Here is a 20,947-nt window from a genome sequence, read left to right on the forward strand (position 1 = left end):
CATATGAAAGAATTCCTGTTAGTACTTCATTTCGTGGACATTACAGCAAAAAGCTTTCTTTTCCATCTCTCATCCCTGAGAGTGGGAAGCTAGTGAAGTTCCCAAGGACCTGCTTCTTCTTCTGCAAAGCACCAGGAAAAAAAAGCCAGAGAAGGTTTTCCCCATAGGCTTTGGCACTCCATGCCCAAACACACCCATCTACTCTCCTTTTTGAGGAGCGTTAGTAAGAGTTAAGGCTAAGTTAAAAATTAAGCTGTTTGGGTAGAGTGCCATTTAACACTACTGTCCTGCTATTGTTTATATTATTATATTTTATATTTTTGCTCCTTGTCTTTCATTAAGGGTGGACTGAGTGATACTCGGAATAGACCCACTGAAACCAATGAACTTAAAAGTTGATTTATTCCAGTGGGTCTGCTCCAAGAATGACAACCACCCTATGTTTTTAATTTAGTCTGTTAACTGCCCAGAATTCTTAAAAGCAGAAAAGCAAGTAGGAAGTAAAAGTATATACTTATAAGTATATAATAATTACCTACGTTAAGGTTTCAGCATCTTTTGGAAACCTAGTGAAAATTAAGTTCCTTAGAGAACATTTAGTTGTAAAAGGGTTGAGGTATAACAAGCTCGTAAAGAGTTACGGTATAGCACCTATAATTCAAGAATACTTTATAACGGAAAATGTCCCTGTTGCATCCTTAAGCACAGTATTTGCATTGCCAGACGTTCCCTGATGGGTATTTAGATTCCCCGTTTAGCCAACATTTATTGAACATTAACTTCTCTTATTCATCAAAGCAACAGCTATTGCTCAGAATCGGCAGGAAATGTGAGGAAGAGCTCAGTAGATACACGGAATTACAATTTTCCTGGAGCGGGGATAGTCTTTAAACTTCTTGTGGTACCACCTGAAGGAGAAGAAGCAGAAGTGATTAGTACTATTTGGCTCAAATTGTATAAAACTAGAACATTTCCACCTTTCATATATCTGGAATGAGGCCGAGGCATGTTCTTAGATCTTCATAAATACAAATACATTTCTCGGTAAGAACAGGAAAAGCCAAATTTATGTTAGAACCCAAATTCATATAGAACAGGTTATTTACGGAGTAAGCAATTTGATAACAATGCAATTATTATTTAATTATTACATTTCTGTATCGCCGTATGTTAGGTTTCTAAGTAGTTTACAAAGTTAACGCGCCGAAGTGAAAACAATATATTTGAGATGTGTTTATTTTAGGACCTGTTCTAGTTCAGATTATAATGTTTTAAACAATTTTTAATGCTGTATTTTACATTGTTGTGGCCCACCCTGGGACTTTGTGGTGAAGGGTAGGTAATAAATCTAGTATTTTTCTTTTTTAAAAAAAACACCCAAGCATAAAAGTGGAAGATACCAACACAGTTAAAAGTCGGTTTAAAATACACACAGGTCTCGCTATCCAAACACAATGCATTCTTGGGAAATAGTTTGTTAGGTGAGCATTCATATAATGAGTCCATGATTTCCACTGATTCCTATGGGGAAATTTCTAATGCATTCCCAACCATGGAATTTTGGCCCTAAAAGGTCGAAAAGCCTCGTAAAATCCCTGGGAAAACCCCTGAAAGCTTGCAAAAGGCAAACAAGGAAGGGGTAAACACTCATTTATTTATCCAATCTATGCCCTCGCCTCCCTTCCCTCTCACCATGGCTGCTATGGATCAGTAAATCACAAAAAGAAAATTCTTTCCAGTAGCACCTTAGAGACCAACTGAGTTTGTTCTTGGTATGAGCTTTCGTGTGCATGCACACGAAAGCTCATACCAAGAACAAACTCAGTTGGTCTCTAAGGTGCTACTGGAAAGAATTTTCTTTTTTGTTTCGACTATGGCAGACCAACACGGCTACCCACCTGTAACTAAATCACAAAAGTAAGGCTTGTTTTAAGGCTGCTTATTGGTTGAGCTGCCCACCTAGCAGTTCGAAAGCACGTCAAAGTCCAAGTAGATAAATAGTTACCGCTCCGGCGGGAAGGTAAACGGCGTTTCTGTGCGCTGCTCTGGTTCGCCAGAAGCGGCTTAGTCATGCTGGCCACATGACCCGGAAGCTGGACGCCGGCTCCCTCGGCCAGTAAAGCGAGATGAGCACCGCAACCCCAGAGTCGTCCGTGACTGGACCTAATGGCCAGGGGTCCCTTTACCTTTATTTGTTTACAATACTACATGCAGATCCAGCTATTTGGATATCTGAATCTGGTGTGCATAGGTGAGGTTTGGGTACTAATTCCTCTTGTTTGGATAAGTGAATTTTGTACAATGAGTTTTTTGGATAGCACCACCTGTGTATAATCAAGACAGTTAAAATGCCTGGTTTTTTGTTTGGTTTTTCAAGTCTTTGCCCAACACTTAAAAATAGTGAAGTTGGTGCCAAGTGAATGCTACTGATAAATAGCATGGATTTATCAATAATAATCCAGATTTGTGTCCAGATTCAGTTTACCTTGTTATTGGTTTGGTTTCTGAGTTAGCGGACTGTGGGAATGTAACTTATCTTGAGTTCAGGAAAACGAAGTGCCAAATAATATTTAGGTTATCAAACTGGTTAAAGTTACAGGTGGGTAGCCGTGTTGGTCTGCCATAGTCAAAACAAAATCGAAAATTCTTTCTAGTAGCACCTTAGAGACCAACTGAGTTTGTTCCTGGTATGAGCTTTCGTGTGCATGCACACTTCTTCAGATACGTATCTGAAGAAGTGTGCATGCACACGAAAGCTCATACCAGGAACAAACTCAGTTGGTCTCTAAGGTGCTACTAGAAAGAATTTTCGATTTTGTTCAAACTGGTTAAATTCAAGCTGGGTGATAATACAGCCAGGAGGATTTAGAGCTGGTTGGGAAATCATGCTCATCAGCATCAAACCTGAGGCAAGTTTCAAATGGGGCGCTAGAGGATTCAACCTGGGCCCAATACTTCAACATTTTTATCAATGACTTAGACGTGGTGCTGTCCAGATGTTTTGGACTACAGTTCCTGTAAGTCCCAATCAGCATGGCTGTGCTGTCTGGGGCTGATGGGAATTTTAATGCAAAACATCTGGAGGGAAAGGTGAACAACTGAAGGGCCTGATAATGATAATTTAAACCAGCTCAATATTTAGCTTCCCTGTTTCTTTCCTTAGCAAATATAGGTAATAAACATAAGTTCTATGTCCACAGAAAAAGGGGGGAACCTTAAGTATGGTTTATCACAGAAAAACAAATATGTATTAAAAACTCCCACAATATAACTCAGATGAAAATTCAAGAGAAATCAGAATTTCTGAAAACTTACTCATGGTGCATTTGTGCCCTTCTTCCTAATATCAGGAATGTACTAACAGCAAAAGCCGTGCTTTCCAAGGTCCAGGAGGCAAGAGCAAATCCACACCATTCAAGAATCTCTCCAAAGTAGTTGGCTCCAGTCACATATTCAAACATTCCTCCTGTAGAACAAAACGTAGTAGCAATTAATGCTCTGATAGTTTTAGGTAAATGTAAAGGGACCCCTGACCACTAAGTCCAGTCGCGGACGACTCTGGGGTTTCGGCGCTCATCTCGCTTTACTGGCCGAGGGAGCCGGCGTACAGCTTCCAGGTCATGTGGCCAGCATGACTAAGCCGCTTCTGGCAAACCAGAGCAGCGCACGGAAACGCGATTTACCTTTCCGACAGAGCGGTACCTATTTATCTACTTGCACTTTGACGTGCTTTTGAACTGCTAGGTGGGCAGGAGCAGGGACCGAGCAACAGGAGCTCACTCCGTCATGGGGATTTGAACCGCCGACCTTCTGATCGGCAAGCCCTAGGCTCTGTGGTTTAACCCACAGCGCCACCCACATCCCTCCGGGGTTTTAAGTCATTGTAAATCCGAACGTATTGGGAGTTATCCAGCTGTAAAACAACTAATTATAGCTACTTCTAGCAATATTGATGTTACATTCAGTCATGGCTTCCAGCCATGTCCCAATCGTTTCCATTCGCAAGAGAAGCAACTTAAGACTCTTGAGAGAGGGGAGCTGTTTTCTCAGAACAAGATTTTAGGACGAAAGAACTAAATCTTTGTTGTTGCTGCTCTAAGACACGAGAAGTCAGATCCTCAAGAGGATTTGAGATTCCTCTTACTGGTGCTCACCAAAAAAATATCTGCAACTCTGGTCTACTAGCATCTGGTACTGGGAGAAAAGGACAGTCCTTGGGTATCCCTCATCATTCTGGGTGGCATCCTGTATTCTGCAAGACTCTTAATTCTGTGTCCCAATTTTTCAGTGTCATCCACAGCTTCATAGTCAAATGCATCTGTGTTTGTAATTAATTCTCAAGCTGAGCAAGACCAGGTTCCTGTAGCACATGGTAGCTGCATCCGCATCCTCCCTCCTCTGAGAAAGCGAACTCTTGATTTAGCCCATGTAGCAGGCAGATTTGACTCAGGCGTGGTCATTTCCGTTTCTTGGCTGCTGCTTTTGCCAGAGACAGTAGCTCGAGACCGAGCTAGAGGTGAAGCTAAACACACGGTGGTTCCTTGCACCCTTTTGGTTTCCATTACAAAAAAAAAGCAGCAGTGGTTTGCATGGTGATCCAGATAGACTGTGGTGGCATGGGGGAATAAGGAGGGATGTTTGGGTCTGTTGGGACGTTAGGGCTGGCCTAGCAGGGAAAATAGTCAGAGGCATTGGTCGCATGGGTTGCTAGGGGAAGGGCGGGCCAAGAGGGCCACTGGGCCATACAGCACTCTTACAAATTGGTTCAACTATGCCTTCCCAAACCTTCTTCAAACCTCCCATGGACTGCTAGAAGATCAAACTTATCCATTCTCAAAGAAATCAGCCCTGAGTGTTCACTAGAAGGACAGATCCTGAAGTTGAGGCTCCAGTACTTTGGCCACCTCATGAGAAGAGAAGAGTCCCTAGAAAAGACCCTGATGTTGGGAAAGATGGAGGGCACAAGGAGAAGGGGACGACAGAGGATGAGATGGTTGGACAGTGTTCTCGAAGCTACTAACATGAGTTTGGCCAAACTGCGAGAGGCAGTGAAGGATAGGCGTGCCTGGCGTGCTCTGGTCCACGGGGTCACGAAGAATCGGACACGACTGAACGACTGAACAACAAAATGCCTTCATGTGGGAGCCCCTCCCCACCTTCTCGAGTGTGGCGCTAGGCCTTAGATTTGAACGTGTGATCGCCTGCATATGAAACCTGAGCTGTCCCGTCCCCCCAACATGGGTTCCTTCTGAAGCCCATGTGATCTCAGTGCATATATTTGGGTCTTGAGGGAGCTGGGCAAAAGCCAAATGCCCCATGCTGTCTCTGTTTCCCCGTCTATTGCTGAGTGGGTTCAAATATTGGGCACTCCCTCTCTTTTTTTGCTTGGTATCGCTGTTGCTGGTCAGGTGTGAAAAACAGGAGGGGAGGCCATATTCCACTTCCCTATAATGGGGACTGAACTCACACCTACAGCCCCAGAGTATTGCTGTTACAAGTGTGTGGCTTGGACTTGTCTTTTGAGGGTGAGGGTGAAATTTCTTTCAGGGGGTGGGATGGGGGAAACAAACCTTCTCCAAACCTCTCTGGGTTTTTATTTTTATTTTTGTATTTTAACATGGCTGTACATTCCTCTGGAAGCCCTCTTGGGTGAAAAACAACCTATACAATTTAATCCAAAGGAATTATATTTTTAGCAGTAAATCCCAGAATGAAGACAAGAGTAACCATGTACTGAGTTGCAGACTCGTTTGGACAAAAGAGCCCCGAACTTGCATCATGCCCTTGGGCAAAGAAATGGGAAGCTCAGGAATTCACGGCTGTGAACCGCAGTACTGGGAAATGTGTGCCTGTCTCCACCAAATGCATGCTGTACCGAAAACGTTGCATTTTAGCTAAGGCACATTCCCCGCAGGGGCATAGCTTGACGCTGCCTCTCCATATTTCTCAAGAAGCTGGGAGGGAAAGACTGCTGTTTCCTTTGCATGTAAAGCTAGGGTCTTTACCTTGCGAGGGGCATCCGGGGGAGAAAGGCAAGGTAACGTTGCTGCTGGCCGATTGGTGCTTTCCAAGCACAGCTGCGCGTGGAGCGGATCACAGACAATGTCGCCATTGATAAGGAGCTGCACGGTTGCTAAGCACTGCACGGCAACACTGGTTGCTATTCCTGTATTTGCATTTCGTTAAATGCTGTTGAATTTCTGCTGAGTGAGGATGGCGGTAGGGGGGGGGACAGACTTGGCTTGCACTTTTGCATGCAGCAGAGGTAGTAACCACCTTGTCAAGACTGTAGGAATGGGTTACCTTCCAACCAGTTCCATATACCGTCTTTTTCGCTCCATAGGACGCACCGGACTATAGGGTGCACCTCATTTTTAGAGGAGGAAACAAGAAAAAAAATATTTTTCTGGTTTTCCTCATCTAAAAGCCCTGTTCTTTTTGTTTTGGTTTTTTTGAGGATCAGCTAAAAGTTTTGCAGCTGTTTTTGCAAAGGCAAAAGGCCTTTTTTTGAGGATCAGCTAAAAGTTTTGCAGCTTTTTTTGCAAAGGGAAAAGCCCTGGGTTTTTTTTTTAGAATCCGCTAAAGTTTTTGCAGCTTTTTTACAAAGGGGGAAAAGCAAAGAGGAAAAGCCCCATTTTTATGGGGTTTAACTCACATTTCTGAAAAATCTTAAGGAAAGGGAGCCATTTCTACTGTTTCCAGACAGATAATCTAATCAGCCAGTCACATGTCGCTGGGGAAACAAACAACTTCCCTCTGCAGCACATTCAACAAAGGAGGGCGGGGCTGAAAGGGAGCCAGGACTCTTATCTCTCTCCCGATCTCCTGCTGATCAGCTGCTGAGTGGGGTCCTTTCAAAAACCCATTTTCTCTTTGTAAAATAAAAAGCATGATCCTCTTTTGGCCCCTGGGCAATTCAGCTCCAGGGACCACCATTCGCTCCGTAAGACGCACAGATATTTCCCCTTACTTTTTAGGAGGAAAAGAAGTGCGTCTTATGGAGCGAAAAATACGGTACTTAACTCGCGTGGAGATTAAATGGGATTTGAGCACATACTTTCAAAAAGGAATAATCTGTTTTATTGTGTTCCTTTTTAAAAAAAACACACTACCTGCTTTATGAGCACAGTAATTTATAGAGAATATAAGAAAAAACACTTTCACTCCTTTTGAATCCACTTCTGTGACAAGCAACTTGCAACCCAAGTTGGGTCTCTGGGACCCTTACTGTTAAGAATGCTTCAAAATAAAATAATTTACGTTTCAATGACACATTTGCAGCATGGGATTTCTATGACACGTTACTCACCTCTTGGTATTTTATAGCCCGTTTCCCCTGGTTTTCTGAGATTCCTCAAAATATTATCAGAATGCACATTAATCAGCAGGCCACTTAGCCACCCAGAGAAACCTAAAAATATATTAGAATGCTGGTTTAGAAACACAACCTTAAAAAAAAAAGTTATGAGAATGCACCACAGTATGTCAGTATCTGATCTGCTTGCTTCATGATGTCGCTCGCACGGCCACAAAATTATCTGTGTGTTCTGATAGGTGCTAGGCACATTTCCCCCTGTATTAAAGTCAGTGGCACATTTTACTCTCACATTTACAAAACACACATATCTTCCTGCACCAGGCCTGAGAACAACAAACAGGCATCCTCTCTGTAAATATGGGGATAAGAGCAGTCTTCCTTCTACAGGTGAAACTTGAAAAAATAGAATATCGTAGAAAGGTTCATTTCTTTCAGTAATTCAACTTAAAAGGTGAAACTAATATACGAGATAGACTCATGGCATGCAAAGCGAGATATGTCAAACCTTTGTTTGTTATAATTGTGATGATTATGGCATACAGCTGATGAGAACCCCAAATTAACAATTTCAACTTTGGGGTTTTCATCAGCTGTACGCCATAATAATCACAATTATAACAAACAAAGGCTTGACATATCTCACTTTGCATGTCATGAGTCTATCTCATATATTAAACTCCAGTAGCTAATGAAAACAATTGCTTACATAAATGGACTTTTCCACGATACTCTAATTTTTCGAGTTTCACCTGTATTGGACTACTTTTCCAATTAGAAAGTGGAATGCACTCAGCTGCAGTACTCCAGAAGGTGGCATCTCGACCCAAAGGAAAGAGAAAACGAAGCCTAACAGCTTCCACTTTAGCACAGTAAAATAGCTCCTGTGAAGCATTCAGAGTTGTAAAGGCTCAACTGGAACCATCGCCAATGGCTGCACTTGAAAGTCTGTGACGTACTTAGTACCTAAGGTTACTCACCTAGGACGAAGCGCAGTACCGATGGCCAGTCTGAAGAGTATTCTGCATAGTTACTCAAACTCCGGCCCTGCAAGTATCCATTATACGTGCAGAAGATAAAAGCTAGCAAAAATGTAATGGCGGGTGTTGGCTTTCCTCCACGAATTAAGAAAGGAAAGATGAATGCCCTGGAATAAACGCAAAATTAAGGGTTTTAGTTTTGAATGTTACAGAAATGCAACACACACACACACAAAACTAAGCTCAAAGCTTATTGAAAACAGAATCCCTTTTAAGCAACTCGTGCAGTATGTATAAAGTACATTTTAAGTCATGGGTAGGCAAACTAAGGCCCGGGGGCCAGATCCAGCCCAGTCGCCTTCTAAATCCAGCCCGCGGACAGTCTGGGAACCAGCGTGTTTTTACATGAGTAGAATGTGTGCTTTTATTTAAAATGCATCTCTGGATTATTTGTGGGGCATAGGAATTCGTTCCTTTTCCCCCGCTCCAAAATATAGTCTGGCCCCCCACAAGGTCTGAGGGACAGTGGACCGGCCCCCTGCTGAACCTAAGCCTCTTGCAGGAAGGTGGGGCAGGGAAGGGGGACACTCGTGACTTGCTGAGAGGCGAGGCGAGGGAGATGGGAGTCATTAAACCTTACCCTCTGGGGAAAGGTGAACACTCTCAAAAGGAATATTATTCCCAGATTAATTTATATTCTGAGAGGAATCCCAGTTCATATACTGTATCTGGAAAATATTTTCAGAAAATCAATTCGTTTAGAAAATTTAAGTGGGGTTTTTTCGACTCCAATTGCAGAAGATGCAGTTGTCACTGGGACGCGGGTGGTGCTGTGGTCTAAACCACTAAGGCTCTTGGGCTTGCTGATCAGAAGGTCAGAGGTTCGAATCCCTGCGACAGGGTGAGTTCCCGTTCCTCCTGCCAACCTAGCAGTTTGAAAGCAGGCCAATGCAAATAGATAAATAGGTATGGGAAGTTCCAAGGTGTTCCATTGTGCCAGAAGCATTTTAGTCATGCTAGCCACATGACTCATAAAGCTGTCTGTGGACAAAATACCTGCTTCCTCAGCCTGAAAGTGACATAAGCGCAGCGCCCCATAGTCGCCTTTGACTGAACTTAAAAGTCCAGGGGTCCCTTACCTTTTTTTTTTAACCTTACCTTATAATAATAATAATATAATAATAATTTATTATTTGTACCCCGCCCATCTGGCTGGGTCTCCCCAGTCACTCTGGGCGGCTTCCACCAAACATTAAAATACATTTAAAATATCACAGTTTAAAAACTTCCCTAAACAGGGCTGCCTTCAGGAATTTTCTGAATGTCAGGTAGTTGTTTATTATGACCTTGTTGCCATTGTCAAGAAATTTGGGGTTAGATATTATTGGCAATCTGCTTTAAATCACTCACAGGTTTACCAGTAAATCCTGAGCTGTTTTCTGCCCATCCCTGCCCTATATCCTCTGACTGCCAATTTCATCCGAGATCTTAAACTTCTTAAAAGTGGCAATCAAGCCCACCAATGTCTACTCTGAAGTAAGTCATACTGAGTTCAGCGCAGTTTACTCACAGCAAAGTAGATTTAGGATTGCAGCCTTTTTCCACAGTGAACCCCAACTTCCGAGTCCTGTACACATCTTTAGGATTGCGCTTTTAGATGAGTAAGGAGCATTTTGTTTGGCAAGATGAATGCTAGTTCCTGGTGTGGTAGCAAGATCTGAAGAAGGCTGTATTTCACCAATAAAGGCGGAGCATTTTCACAGCTGCCTTCCCCCCCCTCTTTTTATGGGTTTTTAAATTTAATAAAGATTGTTTTTTTAAAAAACCACAATGAACAAACCCTCAAAGCAACAGTTAGCTTAATGCAACTTGCTTGCCAAGTGTTGAAAATGAATAAACCAGAATACATATTTGAATAGATTGCCCAATTCTCATCACACATTACCCCACTGGGGGAAAAGACAGCAAGTTCTGAAGTAGAAAATAGGTCAACGTGCCACTTTGATTTCTGTTATCTTAGCACTGTGATCTGTTATCTTAGCACTGTGACCTTCATCGATCACTGCCTTGTCGTGGCAAAGGGGCTTGAATTACTCAGGGAAGCTATGGACAGGTCAAGATGGACAGGTCATAGTGGAGAGTTTGGACCAAACGTCATCCACCTGGAGGAGGAACTGGCAAGCCACTCCAGTATCCCTGCCAAGAAAACTCCATGGACCAAGACAACAGGCATATAAAAGTTATGACGCTGGAAAATGAGCCCCTCAGGTCAGAAGGCGTCCAACATGCTACTGGGGAAGAGCGGAGGACAAATACAAGTAGATTCAGAGCTGATGAAGCGGCTGGGCCAAAGCCGAAAGATCGCTCAGTTGCGGATATGCCTGGAAGCGAAAGGAAAGTCCAATGCTGTAAAGAAAAGTATTGCATAGGAACCTGGAATGTAAGAACCATGAACCTTGGTAGGCTGGATGTGGTCAAAAATGAGATGGCAAGAATAAATATTGACATCCTCGGCATCAGTGAACTAAAATGGACAGGAATGGGCGAATTCAGTTCGGATGACTATCATATCTACTACTGTGGGCAGGAATCCCATAAAAGAAATGGAGTGGCCCTCATAGTCAACAAAAGAGTGGCGAAAGCTGTACTGGGATGCAATTTCAAAAATGATAGAATGATCTCGATAAGAATCCAAGGCAGACCTTTTAACATCACAGTAATCCAAGTTTATGCACCAACTACCAGTGCTGAAGAAACCGAAATTGACCAATTCTATGAAGACTTACAACACCTTATAGAAATGACACCAAAGAAGGATGTTCTTCTCATTATAGGGGATTGGAATGCTAAAGTAGGGAGTCAAGAGATAAAAGGAACAACTGGCAAGTTTGGCCTTGGAGTTCAAATGAAGCAGGGCAAAGGCTAATAGAGTTATGTCAAGAGAACAAGCTGGTCATCACAAACACTCTTTTCCAACAACACAAGAGATAACTCTGCACATGGACATCACCAGATGGGCAACATCGAAATGAGACTGATTATATTCTCTGCAGCCAAAGATGGAGAAGCTCTATACACTCAGCAAAAACAAGACCTGGAGCTGACTGTGGCTCAGATCATCAGCTTCTTATAGCAAAATTCCAGCTCAAACTGAAGAAAGTAGGAAAAACCACTGGGCCAGTAAGATACAATCTAAATCAAATTCCTTATGAATACACAGTTGAAGTGAAGAACAGGTTTAAGGATTTAGATTTGGTGGATAGAGTGCCTGAAGAACTGTGGATGGAGGCTCGTAACATTATACAGGAGGCAGCAACGAAAACCATCCCAATGAAAAAGAAATGCAGGAAGGTGGGGCAGGGAAGGGGGACACTCATGACTTGCTGAGAGGCGAGGCGAGGGAGAAAGGAGGAGGCTATAATTGTTTCCTGAGTGTCTTCGCTCATTTGATATTGATAATCTAGTTCATGCACCAGATGATTCCTAGAGTGCAACTAAAGGGTGCCCAGGAATCCAGTACAGAAATAGGCTAGCTTTCCCACCTCACTTTTTGCAGAGCCAGGATCAAATATGGCATCATTCAAGAGTGTTAGAGGGAGCCCTCATCTCAGCCAGCCCAGGCATCTTGGGTGTCGCTTCTACAATGGAGAGCATTCATCAACAGTAGGTCAGGAAGCAAAGTTTCCTTGTTTACAGTGAAGCACGAGGCAGATCTGTTTTATAAATTAGATCATGGGTAGGCAAACTAAGGCCCAGGGGCCGGATGCAGCCTAATCGCCTTCTAAATCCGGCCCACGGACGGTCCGGGAATCAGCGTGTTTTTACATGAGCAGAATGTGTCCTTTTATTTAAAATTCATCTCTGGGTTATTTGTGGGGCATAGGAATTTGTTCATTTTTTATTTTTTCAAAATATAATCCGGCCTTCCACAAGGTCTAAGGGATATTGGACCGGCCCATGGCTGAAAAAGTTTGCTGACCCCTGAATTAGATGTATATTATGTCTTCATCTCCCAGGCACCTGACCAGTCTACTTCAAGGAAAAGAGGAGGAGGAGGAGGAGATATTATTAATTATTATTGTTGTTGTTGTTGTTGTTATAACCCGCCCATCTGGCTGTGTTTCTCCAGCCACTCTGGGTGGCTCCCAAAAGAATATTAAAAACATGATAAAACATCAAATGTTAAAAACTTTCCTAAACAGGAAATCCTCAAAATCTGCCTACTGGGTCGATAACCCTCCATAGACAAGTCAGCAGCAGAGGGAGGGTTTGCTCCTGCAATAGCAGAGGTGAGACTCAGTGATGCAGTAGAAGCCCAGGCCCTGTGCCAGTTGGTCTTTCATTTATTAATATCATTTTTTTATTTGTGAATTTAACAGAGGAAGAAAAAGGGAAGGGAACAAAATAATACAGACAATTAAAAGTATTATATATAAATAATAATAGTTTTACAAAAGCCATAATCAGTTCACAATATGAGTACAATAAATCATCAGTATATCTTAAATCAAATATGTAACTTAAGATAAGCGCCCCAAATGTCCAGGTAGGTACCCACACAAAAAATTATGTCTGTATGAAATACTTTCAATTGTCACCATGGAATTTACCCTTCCAGGTTTGAAGTATGAGTCTCTTAGCTACCATAAGGGCTCACAAAATCCACTTTTGTTGTCCTGCTGTTAATCCCATCCTACAAGAATATATTTTAGAAGTACACAAACATTTTCCAATATCAGTGATTTTGCCAATACAAAACCGATGCTAATGCAGATCAAAACTTCAGACCACAAATAGTACAACGCCGGACAAGCTCGCATCGTGTACCTCAACCAAGGCGTTACATTACCAACGTTTATCTCTATTAGACAGTGACTTCCTATGCAAATGTTGTGGAGTCCAATACACTCAATTAATTAATTATTGCTGGATCGGTGGCTATTTCAATTCTAAGGTTATATTCTGTGTACCGGTATATTCTAAAGCAATTTTTCATTCTTTAGGCTGCATTCCACTAACAGGGTTGGATCCAGATCAATGTAGTTAGAACCAATGGGCAAGCCATGAGTCATGGCTTATCTTGTCGCACTGATTTCAACCAGAATTTAGATCTACTCTATAGTAGTTATAGATTAGTTTGTAGGTCATGGGTGTTGTGTGGATTTTATCTGGATCCACTTGCGTATATAACGTTCTGACTAAATGTCGGAGTGCAGTACGACTGCATCTTTTGGCAGCTGAAAGCTGGCTGGTTGAAATCCTGCAAATTAATTGCATGGAAGGCAGAGAAGCTAAAAGTCTCTTTTTGCGCTGGGTTTCCCCAGTGTTTCAAGAGCTTTTAAGCCCGCAGGCTTGCTTGCAAGATCTCACAGGAGCTCAGACAGTCCCACAAGATCTTGCGAGAGCCTGTCCAATAGCATCCCAGAGTCAGGTAAGCAAGGTGAAGAGCTTACAAACACTCTGCCTTCCTTGGAGCCAGGTACAAACTGTTCTGGCTCCAGAAAGTTAGATTGCTCATGCAAGAACAATTCCAGGGAGCTGGTTTGACTATACCGTATGCATTTCTGCATATACGTGTCATCCCTGGTCCGTACTGTGTACAAGCATGATAGGAACTAGGAAAATAATCCATTCTAGATAAACATTGCTAAGCTCCAACAATTCGGACTGACTGAAAGACAACCTACTTTTCTGACTCTACCTTGGAGTGTTTCGGTTTGTGCTGAATTGGTGACTGGGATCAGTATGTGCTGACCCGAGAGGCGAGGTCAAAGTCCGGTCCGTGGTCAAAGGTTCAGCATAGAGACAGTCCGTAGTAGCTGAAGCTGGGTGCAGGGCAAGGAATCAGGCGAAGTCAGGAACAGGTATGCAGGCAGGGAACCAGGGCAGGGCAGGAAAGCAAGACAGGTCTCAAGCAGGAACTAGCAACCAACAATGTTGCTCCCGCAACCTGTTGCGGGATCTGGCTGCCTTTTCCCTAGAATGGGGTAACGGACGGCCCCGATCCCCTGGCGACTCATTCCCTCGCCTCGCCTGGAGGCGAGCACTCCTCCTGCGAGAACTCAGGTCTCCCCTTCTATCAGCCCCGAGTCTCTGCAGCTCGGGAGACGCCTGTGGGTTACAGGACCCAGGAGCCGCCTCAGCCCCAGCCGGCAGTGGGCCAGCCGCTGGTGACGACCCGGGTGATGGCAACGAGGTATCCCCTGCATCTGGAACCAAGGCAGACTCAGGCCCCAGACTCGGCTCAGCTGAGTCTTGTTGCAGGGGAGGCTGAGCAGACTGAGGCTCCTCAGGACCAGGCCCCAGACTTGGTTCAGCCGATGTCCCAGGCAGAGGGTCTGGTGCAGGCTGCGACTCCTCCGTCTCCGAGTCCCAGGCCATCACACAGTAATGGACTGGTTGTACTCAATAAACTCAAACTGTATCCTGACAAGAGTGGATGTGAGTGCTTTCTCACCCCTGGGGAATTAAGTTCACCCTGCCTGGCCAAAACTGCACCTCCCCATCAGGTTCAGTCTGTGGGTACTTACAATACAGTGCTACTTTGGTTCTCAGATGCCTCGGTACTCAAAAAACTTGGAACCCAAACACTGCAAACACAGAAGTTAGTGTTCCCCTTTGTGAACATTTTTTGGAAGTTGAACGTGCTCCGTTTTGAGTGTTAAGCTTCCAATTTGAGTGCCACGCTTCTGTTTTGAGTGTTACACCGAGGTCTGTCTTCTTTTGCTATTTCTTTTGCGTTTTTGTGGCTCTTTTTTGTTTTGTTTTTGTGACTGTGCGGAAGAACCCAGTTCAGCTACTGATTGATCGATTGTGTGACTACAGTACATTGTTTATGGCTTTCATTTTATGGATCAATGGTCCCACTTGATAGTAAAATTCATGTTAAATTGCTGTTTTAGGGGTTGTTTTTTAAAAGTCTGGAATTGGTTAATCCACTTTGCATTACTTTCTATGGGAAAGCGCACCTTGGTTTTGGAACAGACCTCCGGAGCGGATTAAGAACCAAGGTACCACTGGTTTCAGTGACGCAGAATGCCAGCTGTGACTGCCCTTGATGAAGAACACCCTGTCATGCCCTGCTAACACCCAGATGAGATTATTGCAATGCATTGTGTATGGGGCCATCTCTGAAGACTGTTCCGAAACTTCAATTGCTTCAAACTACGGCTGTGAATAATTAACTACAGTTCCCCTTTCGTGACAACCCAAATCAGCTGCCACCTCACCCTAATGATAGGATTGGCGCTGGGGAAGACAGCCGTGTCCGACTCTTCGTGACCCCATGGACCAGAGCACGCCAGGCACCCCTATCCTCCACTGCCTCCCGCAGTTTGGCCAAACTCATGCTAGTCGCTTCAAGAACACTGTCCAACCATCTCATCCTCTGTCGTCCCCTTCTCCTTGTGCCCTCCATCTTTCCCAACATCAGGGTTTTTTTCTCTTCTCATGAGGTGGCCAAAGTACTGGAGCCTCAACTTCAGGATCTGTCCTTCTAGTGAGCACTCAGGGCTGATTTCTTTGAGAATGGATAGGTTTGATCTTTTTGCAGTCCATGGGACTCTCAAGAGTCTCCTCCAGCACCATAATTCAAAAGCATCAATTCTTTGGCAATTAGTCTTCTTTATGGTCCAGCTCTCACTTCCATACATCACTACTGGGAAAACCATAGCTTTAACTATACGGACCTTTGTCGGCAAGGTGATGTCTAGCTGCTTTTTAAGATGCTGTCTAGGTTTGTCATTGCTTTCCTCCCAAGAAGCAGGCATCTTTTAATTTCGGGACTGCTGTCACCATCTGCAGTGATCATGGAGCCCAAGAAAGTAAAATCTCTCACTGCCTCCATTTCTTCCCTTTCTATTTGCCAGGAGGTGATGGGACCAGTGGCCATGATCTTAGTTTTTTTGATGTTGAGCTTCAGACCATATTTTGCGCTCTGCTCTATCACCCTCATTAAAAGGTTCTTTAATTCCTCCTCACATTCTGCCATCAAGGTTGTGTCATCATCATATCTGTGGATGTTGATATTTCTTCCGGCAATCTTAATTTGTAATTAATTAATTGGTAACGTGCAGCTTAGTAAACCTTTCCCGCCTCCTGCAACCATGTAGCAAGGATTCCACTTAGCTGAGTAATACAAGATGAGAAGGAACTGGGTTCCTCCTTTAAGCTGTCCCCAATTCACAATGCTTATCTTACAAATTGGGTCACATATTAGGGGAAAGGTCAGGGAAAGGCATACCAAAGTTGGACGTTCAGCTTCCAAAAATAGTTTGCAAACCGGAACAGTCACTTCTGGGTTTGCAGTGTTCGGGAGCCAAAACATTCGGGAACGAAGGACTATAGTAGGAATGTTGGGGCAGACAGAATGAAATGCATTTCTACACAGAAAGTGGTATAAAATATGGAATTTGCATCCCTAAGATGTGGAGGCTTTGAAATGGTCTATACAATTTAATGGAAGAAGCTACCAGTGGCTACTTGTCACAATGGCCAAATCAGGGGTCAGCAAACTTCTTCAGCAGGGGGCTTGTCCACCATCCCACAGATCTTGTGGGGGGCTGGACTATATTTTTGGGGGGGAAATAGGAACGAATTCCTATGCCCCACAAATAACCCAGAGATGCATTATAAATAAAAGGACACCTTCTACTCATGTAAAAACACGCTTATTCTTGGATCATCCGCGGGCCGCATTTAGAAGGCGATTGGGCTGCATCCGGCCCCCGGGCCTTAGTTTGCCTACCCATGCAGGAAACAGGAAGTTAGTTGAGCCAGCTTCACCTTTCACTTTCTTAGAATTCTCACATTTGCCTCACCAGGTAAGTGCTGGTTGCAGGCGGTTGTGCTACGCTCCAGGCTGAAAAAAGCTGCATCCGTGGAAATGTTTCTTGTACAACCTGCTCACCTAATTCAAAGGGGCATTGTAGCCAAATATGTGAGCAAGCCCCACTTATGCCCTTTATTCACAGATGCGCTTAGTACACAAACACACACACGCACACGCACACGCTGGCAGCCACCGGCAATCTTTTAGAAGATATCAAACCAGAGGCAAACTTTTGAGTTTCACAGAACTCTTCCTCAGGCTGGATGTTAGACGAAGGATAAAGGAAAGAGAGAGAAGAGGGCGGAAAAAGCATGTCAAATGCTATTTCAGAAAAGGCATAGTTTCAAATTGGATGTGGGAACTGTGTGCTGAGATTCCTGTATTCTAGGGACTTGGACTTGATCACCCTTGGGATCCCTTCTGACTCTACAATTCTATGATCCAATTATGGAGGGACCCACTTTTTAAAAAACCAACATGATGCCCTCCATTAGTGGGAGTATGGAGTATGCTCACTTACCGCAGCTGTCAAAAGCTATTTCGGAGGAGGCATTTCTCTATCAGCCGCCTCACAGAATCATAGAATTGCAGAGGTGGAAGGGACCCCAAGGGTCATCTATTCCAACCCCCCTGCAATGCAGGAATGTCAGCTAAAGCAAACGGCTCCTGCTGTCAGAACGTTTTTTCCTGATGTTAAAGACACCAACTTCACTTTAAGAAAGACTTTATGCTTCTGTAGATTGCCAACACCCAAAACCAAGATCAGTATGTATTAGTTCATATAACCTCTGTTTGTAACAGTTATGTTCATCACAGCCACCATTATGCTGTAGATCCACTGTTATGTTACGTCTTATTTGGTATAATTATTTATGCCATTTATATTATCTTTGTAAAATGCATAAGGTCATAATACTGCATTTATTGTATTATCTAGAATTCATATCGCTGATGAAAACCAGGATGGCGAAACAAGGATAAGATATTGCCTGCAATAAACCCAGATGCCAACTTTGCTGCCACATACACCCGGACAACACCATTACTGGCCCCAACAACATCAAACATACCATCTCAGGACTATTTAATTGCTCATCTTCCAACATTGTGTATGCAATCAAATCCCAACAGTGCCCTTCAGCTCTCTACATTGGACAAACAGGCCAAACCCTACACCAAAGGATAAATGGACATAAATCTAATATCAGGAATCACAAGACAGAGAAACCAGTAGGATGATCTCCCAGGACATTCTATAAAAGATCTCAAAGTAGGATGATCTCCCAGGACATTCTATAAAAGATCTCAAAGTAGCTGTCTTAATACAAAGGGATTTCAGAAATAGACTGGAAAGAGAAGTGGCAGAATTGCAACTAATCACCAAACTTAAAACCATGGAGAAACCTGGTCTGAACAAAGACATTGGATTCTTATCTCATTATACATGACAAATCTACCTTTAGCCATCTCACCCCTTGCTTTTTCCTTTAGGAATAATTGCAGTTGTTAACAGTTGTCAAAAGGTTTTCCACACCCATCAGCCAATGACCCATTCCCACCACCTTTCTGAGTAATACCCCTCTCCACTCCATCACTATATTTAAGGGTCTGTCTGGTGACCCATTCCCACCACCTTTCTGAGTAATACCCCTCTCCACTCCCTCACTATATTTAAGGGTCTGTCTGGTGACCCATTCCCACCACCTTTCTGAGTAATACCCCTCTCCACTCCCTCACTATATTTAAGGGTCTGTCTGGTGACCCATTCCCACCACCTTTCTGAGTAATACCCCTCTCCACTCCCTCACTATATTTAAGGGTCTGTCTGGTGACCCATTCCCACCACCTTTCTGAGTAATACCCCTCTCCACTCCAACACTATATTTAAGGGTCTGTCTGGTGACCCATTCCCACCACCTTTCTGAGTAATACCCCTCTCCACTCCATCACTATATTTAAGGGTCTGTCTGATGACTTCTGTTTCAGTGTATCTGAAGAAGTGTGCATGCACACAAAAGCGCATACCAAGAACAAACTTAGTTGGTCTCTAAGGCGCTACTGGAAGGAATTTTTTATTTTATTTTGTTTTGACTATGGAACAGCAAATAGCAGAGATTATTTTTGTTTTACTACAACCGATTACGTTTATTGTGATTGTGTAGTGACCGATTTCATCCAGCCTGAGGAAGAATGGAACAACCCCGGCGGGAAACACGCTGCCGGGCTGCTTCCCACCGGCGTCGGAGCTCCTTCCCTGGGTCCGCCCTTCTCCTCGCGATCCGGGGAAGGCCACCGCCACCGCCACCACCCCCACTCGCGCGCGATGGCAGTGCTCACCTGTACCCGTAGTGGATGCCGAACAGCGCCAGGAGGAGGCGGTTGGGCCAGAAGCTGAGGCGGGCGCCGTCGCTGCCCAAGATGAGCCACAGCGGCACGAGGAAGGCGGGCGCCTCTTGCAGCACCCAGGCCACCTTGGCCGGAATGGGCGGCCCGAAGGCGGACGACGCGTATCGCCCGTACGGGATCTTCATGTAGCGCGACGCCAGGATCCCCAGCGCCATGCTGCCCATCATCCCGTAGCTCATCCCATTCAGCAGCCGCTGCTCCTGCGGGCCGGAGACGCTCCGCCAAAAGGCCTCCGAGCACCGCAGCGCCCTCGCCAACGCATCCATGGCCCCCGACGACGCCAGCGCGCTCCAAGCCAGGCTCCTCAGCTCTGCGCGCCCGGGCACCGGCGGGGAAAGAAAAGGGGAGCCGGGCCCGCCCCCCTCCCCGCCGCGCGGCCAACCCCACGGGAAGAGGGCGTCCGGGCGGGGGCTCCGGGCGTGGCCATCCCCGCCCAGGAGGCCGCCGCCGCCGCGCCCGCCGAGGGCACCGACGGCGCTGAGCGAGCGACTGGCCGAGCGGGGCGCGCGGCGTCACAAGGGCGGGAGGGCGGGCGGGAACGCGCGCGCGCGCGGGCGCGCTGCAGTGGAAGGGGCGGCGCTGCGCGCGCTTCATCCAATAAAGGGAGCGCGCCGCCGTCCCGGGTCCGCGGAGCATGCACAGAATTCAGCATTAGGCCGGGGTCTTTCTGTTTTTGGGAAAGGTGCGCTTGGCTCCCATTATTATTGTCATGGTGAATTTGGGGGGAAAAAGCCGCCAATGCCTGGGTTTGCTTAGCCCAGCAAAGAGAGCTTAGCGTCCTGGCGCCACTGAGCATGTATGATGTTGTTGTTGTTCAGTCGTGTCCGACTCTTCGTGACCCCATGGACCAGAGCACGCCAGGCGCCCCTATCCTTCACTGCCTCTCGCAGTTTGGCCAAACTCATGTTAGTAGCTTCGAGAACACTGTCCAACCATCTCATCCTCTGTCGTCCCCTTCTCCTTGTGCCCTCCATCTTTCCCAACATCAGGGTCTTTTCCAGGGAGTCTTCTCTTCTCATGAGGTGGCCAAAGTACTGGAGCCTCAACTTCAGGATCTGTCCTTCTAGTGAGCACTCAGGGCTGATTTCTTTGAGAATGGATAGGTTTGATCTTCTTGCAGTCCATGGGACTCTCAAGAGCACCATAATTCAAAAGCATCAATTCTTCGGCAATCAGCCTTCTTGATGGTCCAGCTCTCGCTTCCGTACATTACTACTGGGAAAACCATAGCTTTAACTATACGGACCTTTGTCAGCAAGGTGATGTCTCTGCTTTTTAAGATGCTGTCTAGGTTTGTCATTGCTTTTCTCCCAAGAAGCAGGCGTCTTCTAATTTCGTGACTGCTGTCACCATCTGCAGTGATCATGGAACCCAAGAAAGTGAGATCTCTCACTGCCTCCATTTCTTCCCCTTCTA

General features: G+C 45.0%; 1 protein-coding gene across 1 annotated transcript; it reads right to left on the minus strand.

Annotated features, from left to right (window-relative positions):
• Positions 1 to 614: 614 nt before the first annotated feature.
• SRD5A1 (steroid 5 alpha-reductase 1) lies at positions 615 to 19,828 on the minus strand. The gene is made up of 5 exons (XM_033154307.1): positions 19,463 to 19,828; positions 8,296 to 8,462; positions 7,310 to 7,411; positions 3,316 to 3,466; positions 615 to 908 (listed from the first exon to the last, which is right to left on the minus strand). Exons 1-5 carry the CDS (start codon positions 19,795 to 19,797, stop codon positions 842 to 844), a joined length of 822 nt encoding a protein of 273 aa, XP_033010198.1. The 5' UTR covers positions 19,798 to 19,828; the 3' UTR covers positions 615 to 841.
• Between the last annotated feature and the right edge of the window lie 1,119 nt (positions 19,829 to 20,947).

This window comes from Lacerta agilis, chromosome 7 (genome assembly GCF_009819535.1).
Source record: "Lacerta agilis isolate rLacAgi1 chromosome 7, rLacAgi1.pri, whole genome shotgun sequence".
Lineage (NCBI taxonomy): Eukaryota > Metazoa > Chordata > Lepidosauria > Squamata > Lacertidae > Lacerta > Lacerta agilis.

What these genes read in the sequence shown, in the direction of transcription:
- SRD5A1 (XM_033154307.1), bottom strand. Translation starts at nt 19,797, where the DNA reads ATGGATGCGTTGGCGAGGGCGCTGCGGTGCTCGGAGGCCTTTTGGCGG. An exon ending in GGCATCCACTACGGGTACAG is followed by an intron (nt 8,463 to 19,462) that starts GTGAGCACTGCC and finishes CGTTTATTCCAG; the next exon opens with GGCATTCATCTTTCCTTTCT. An exon ending in AGGGCACAAATGCACCATGA is followed by an intron (nt 909 to 3,315) that starts GTAAGTTTTCAG and finishes CTTCTCCTTCAG; the next exon opens with GTGGTACCACAAGAAGTTTA.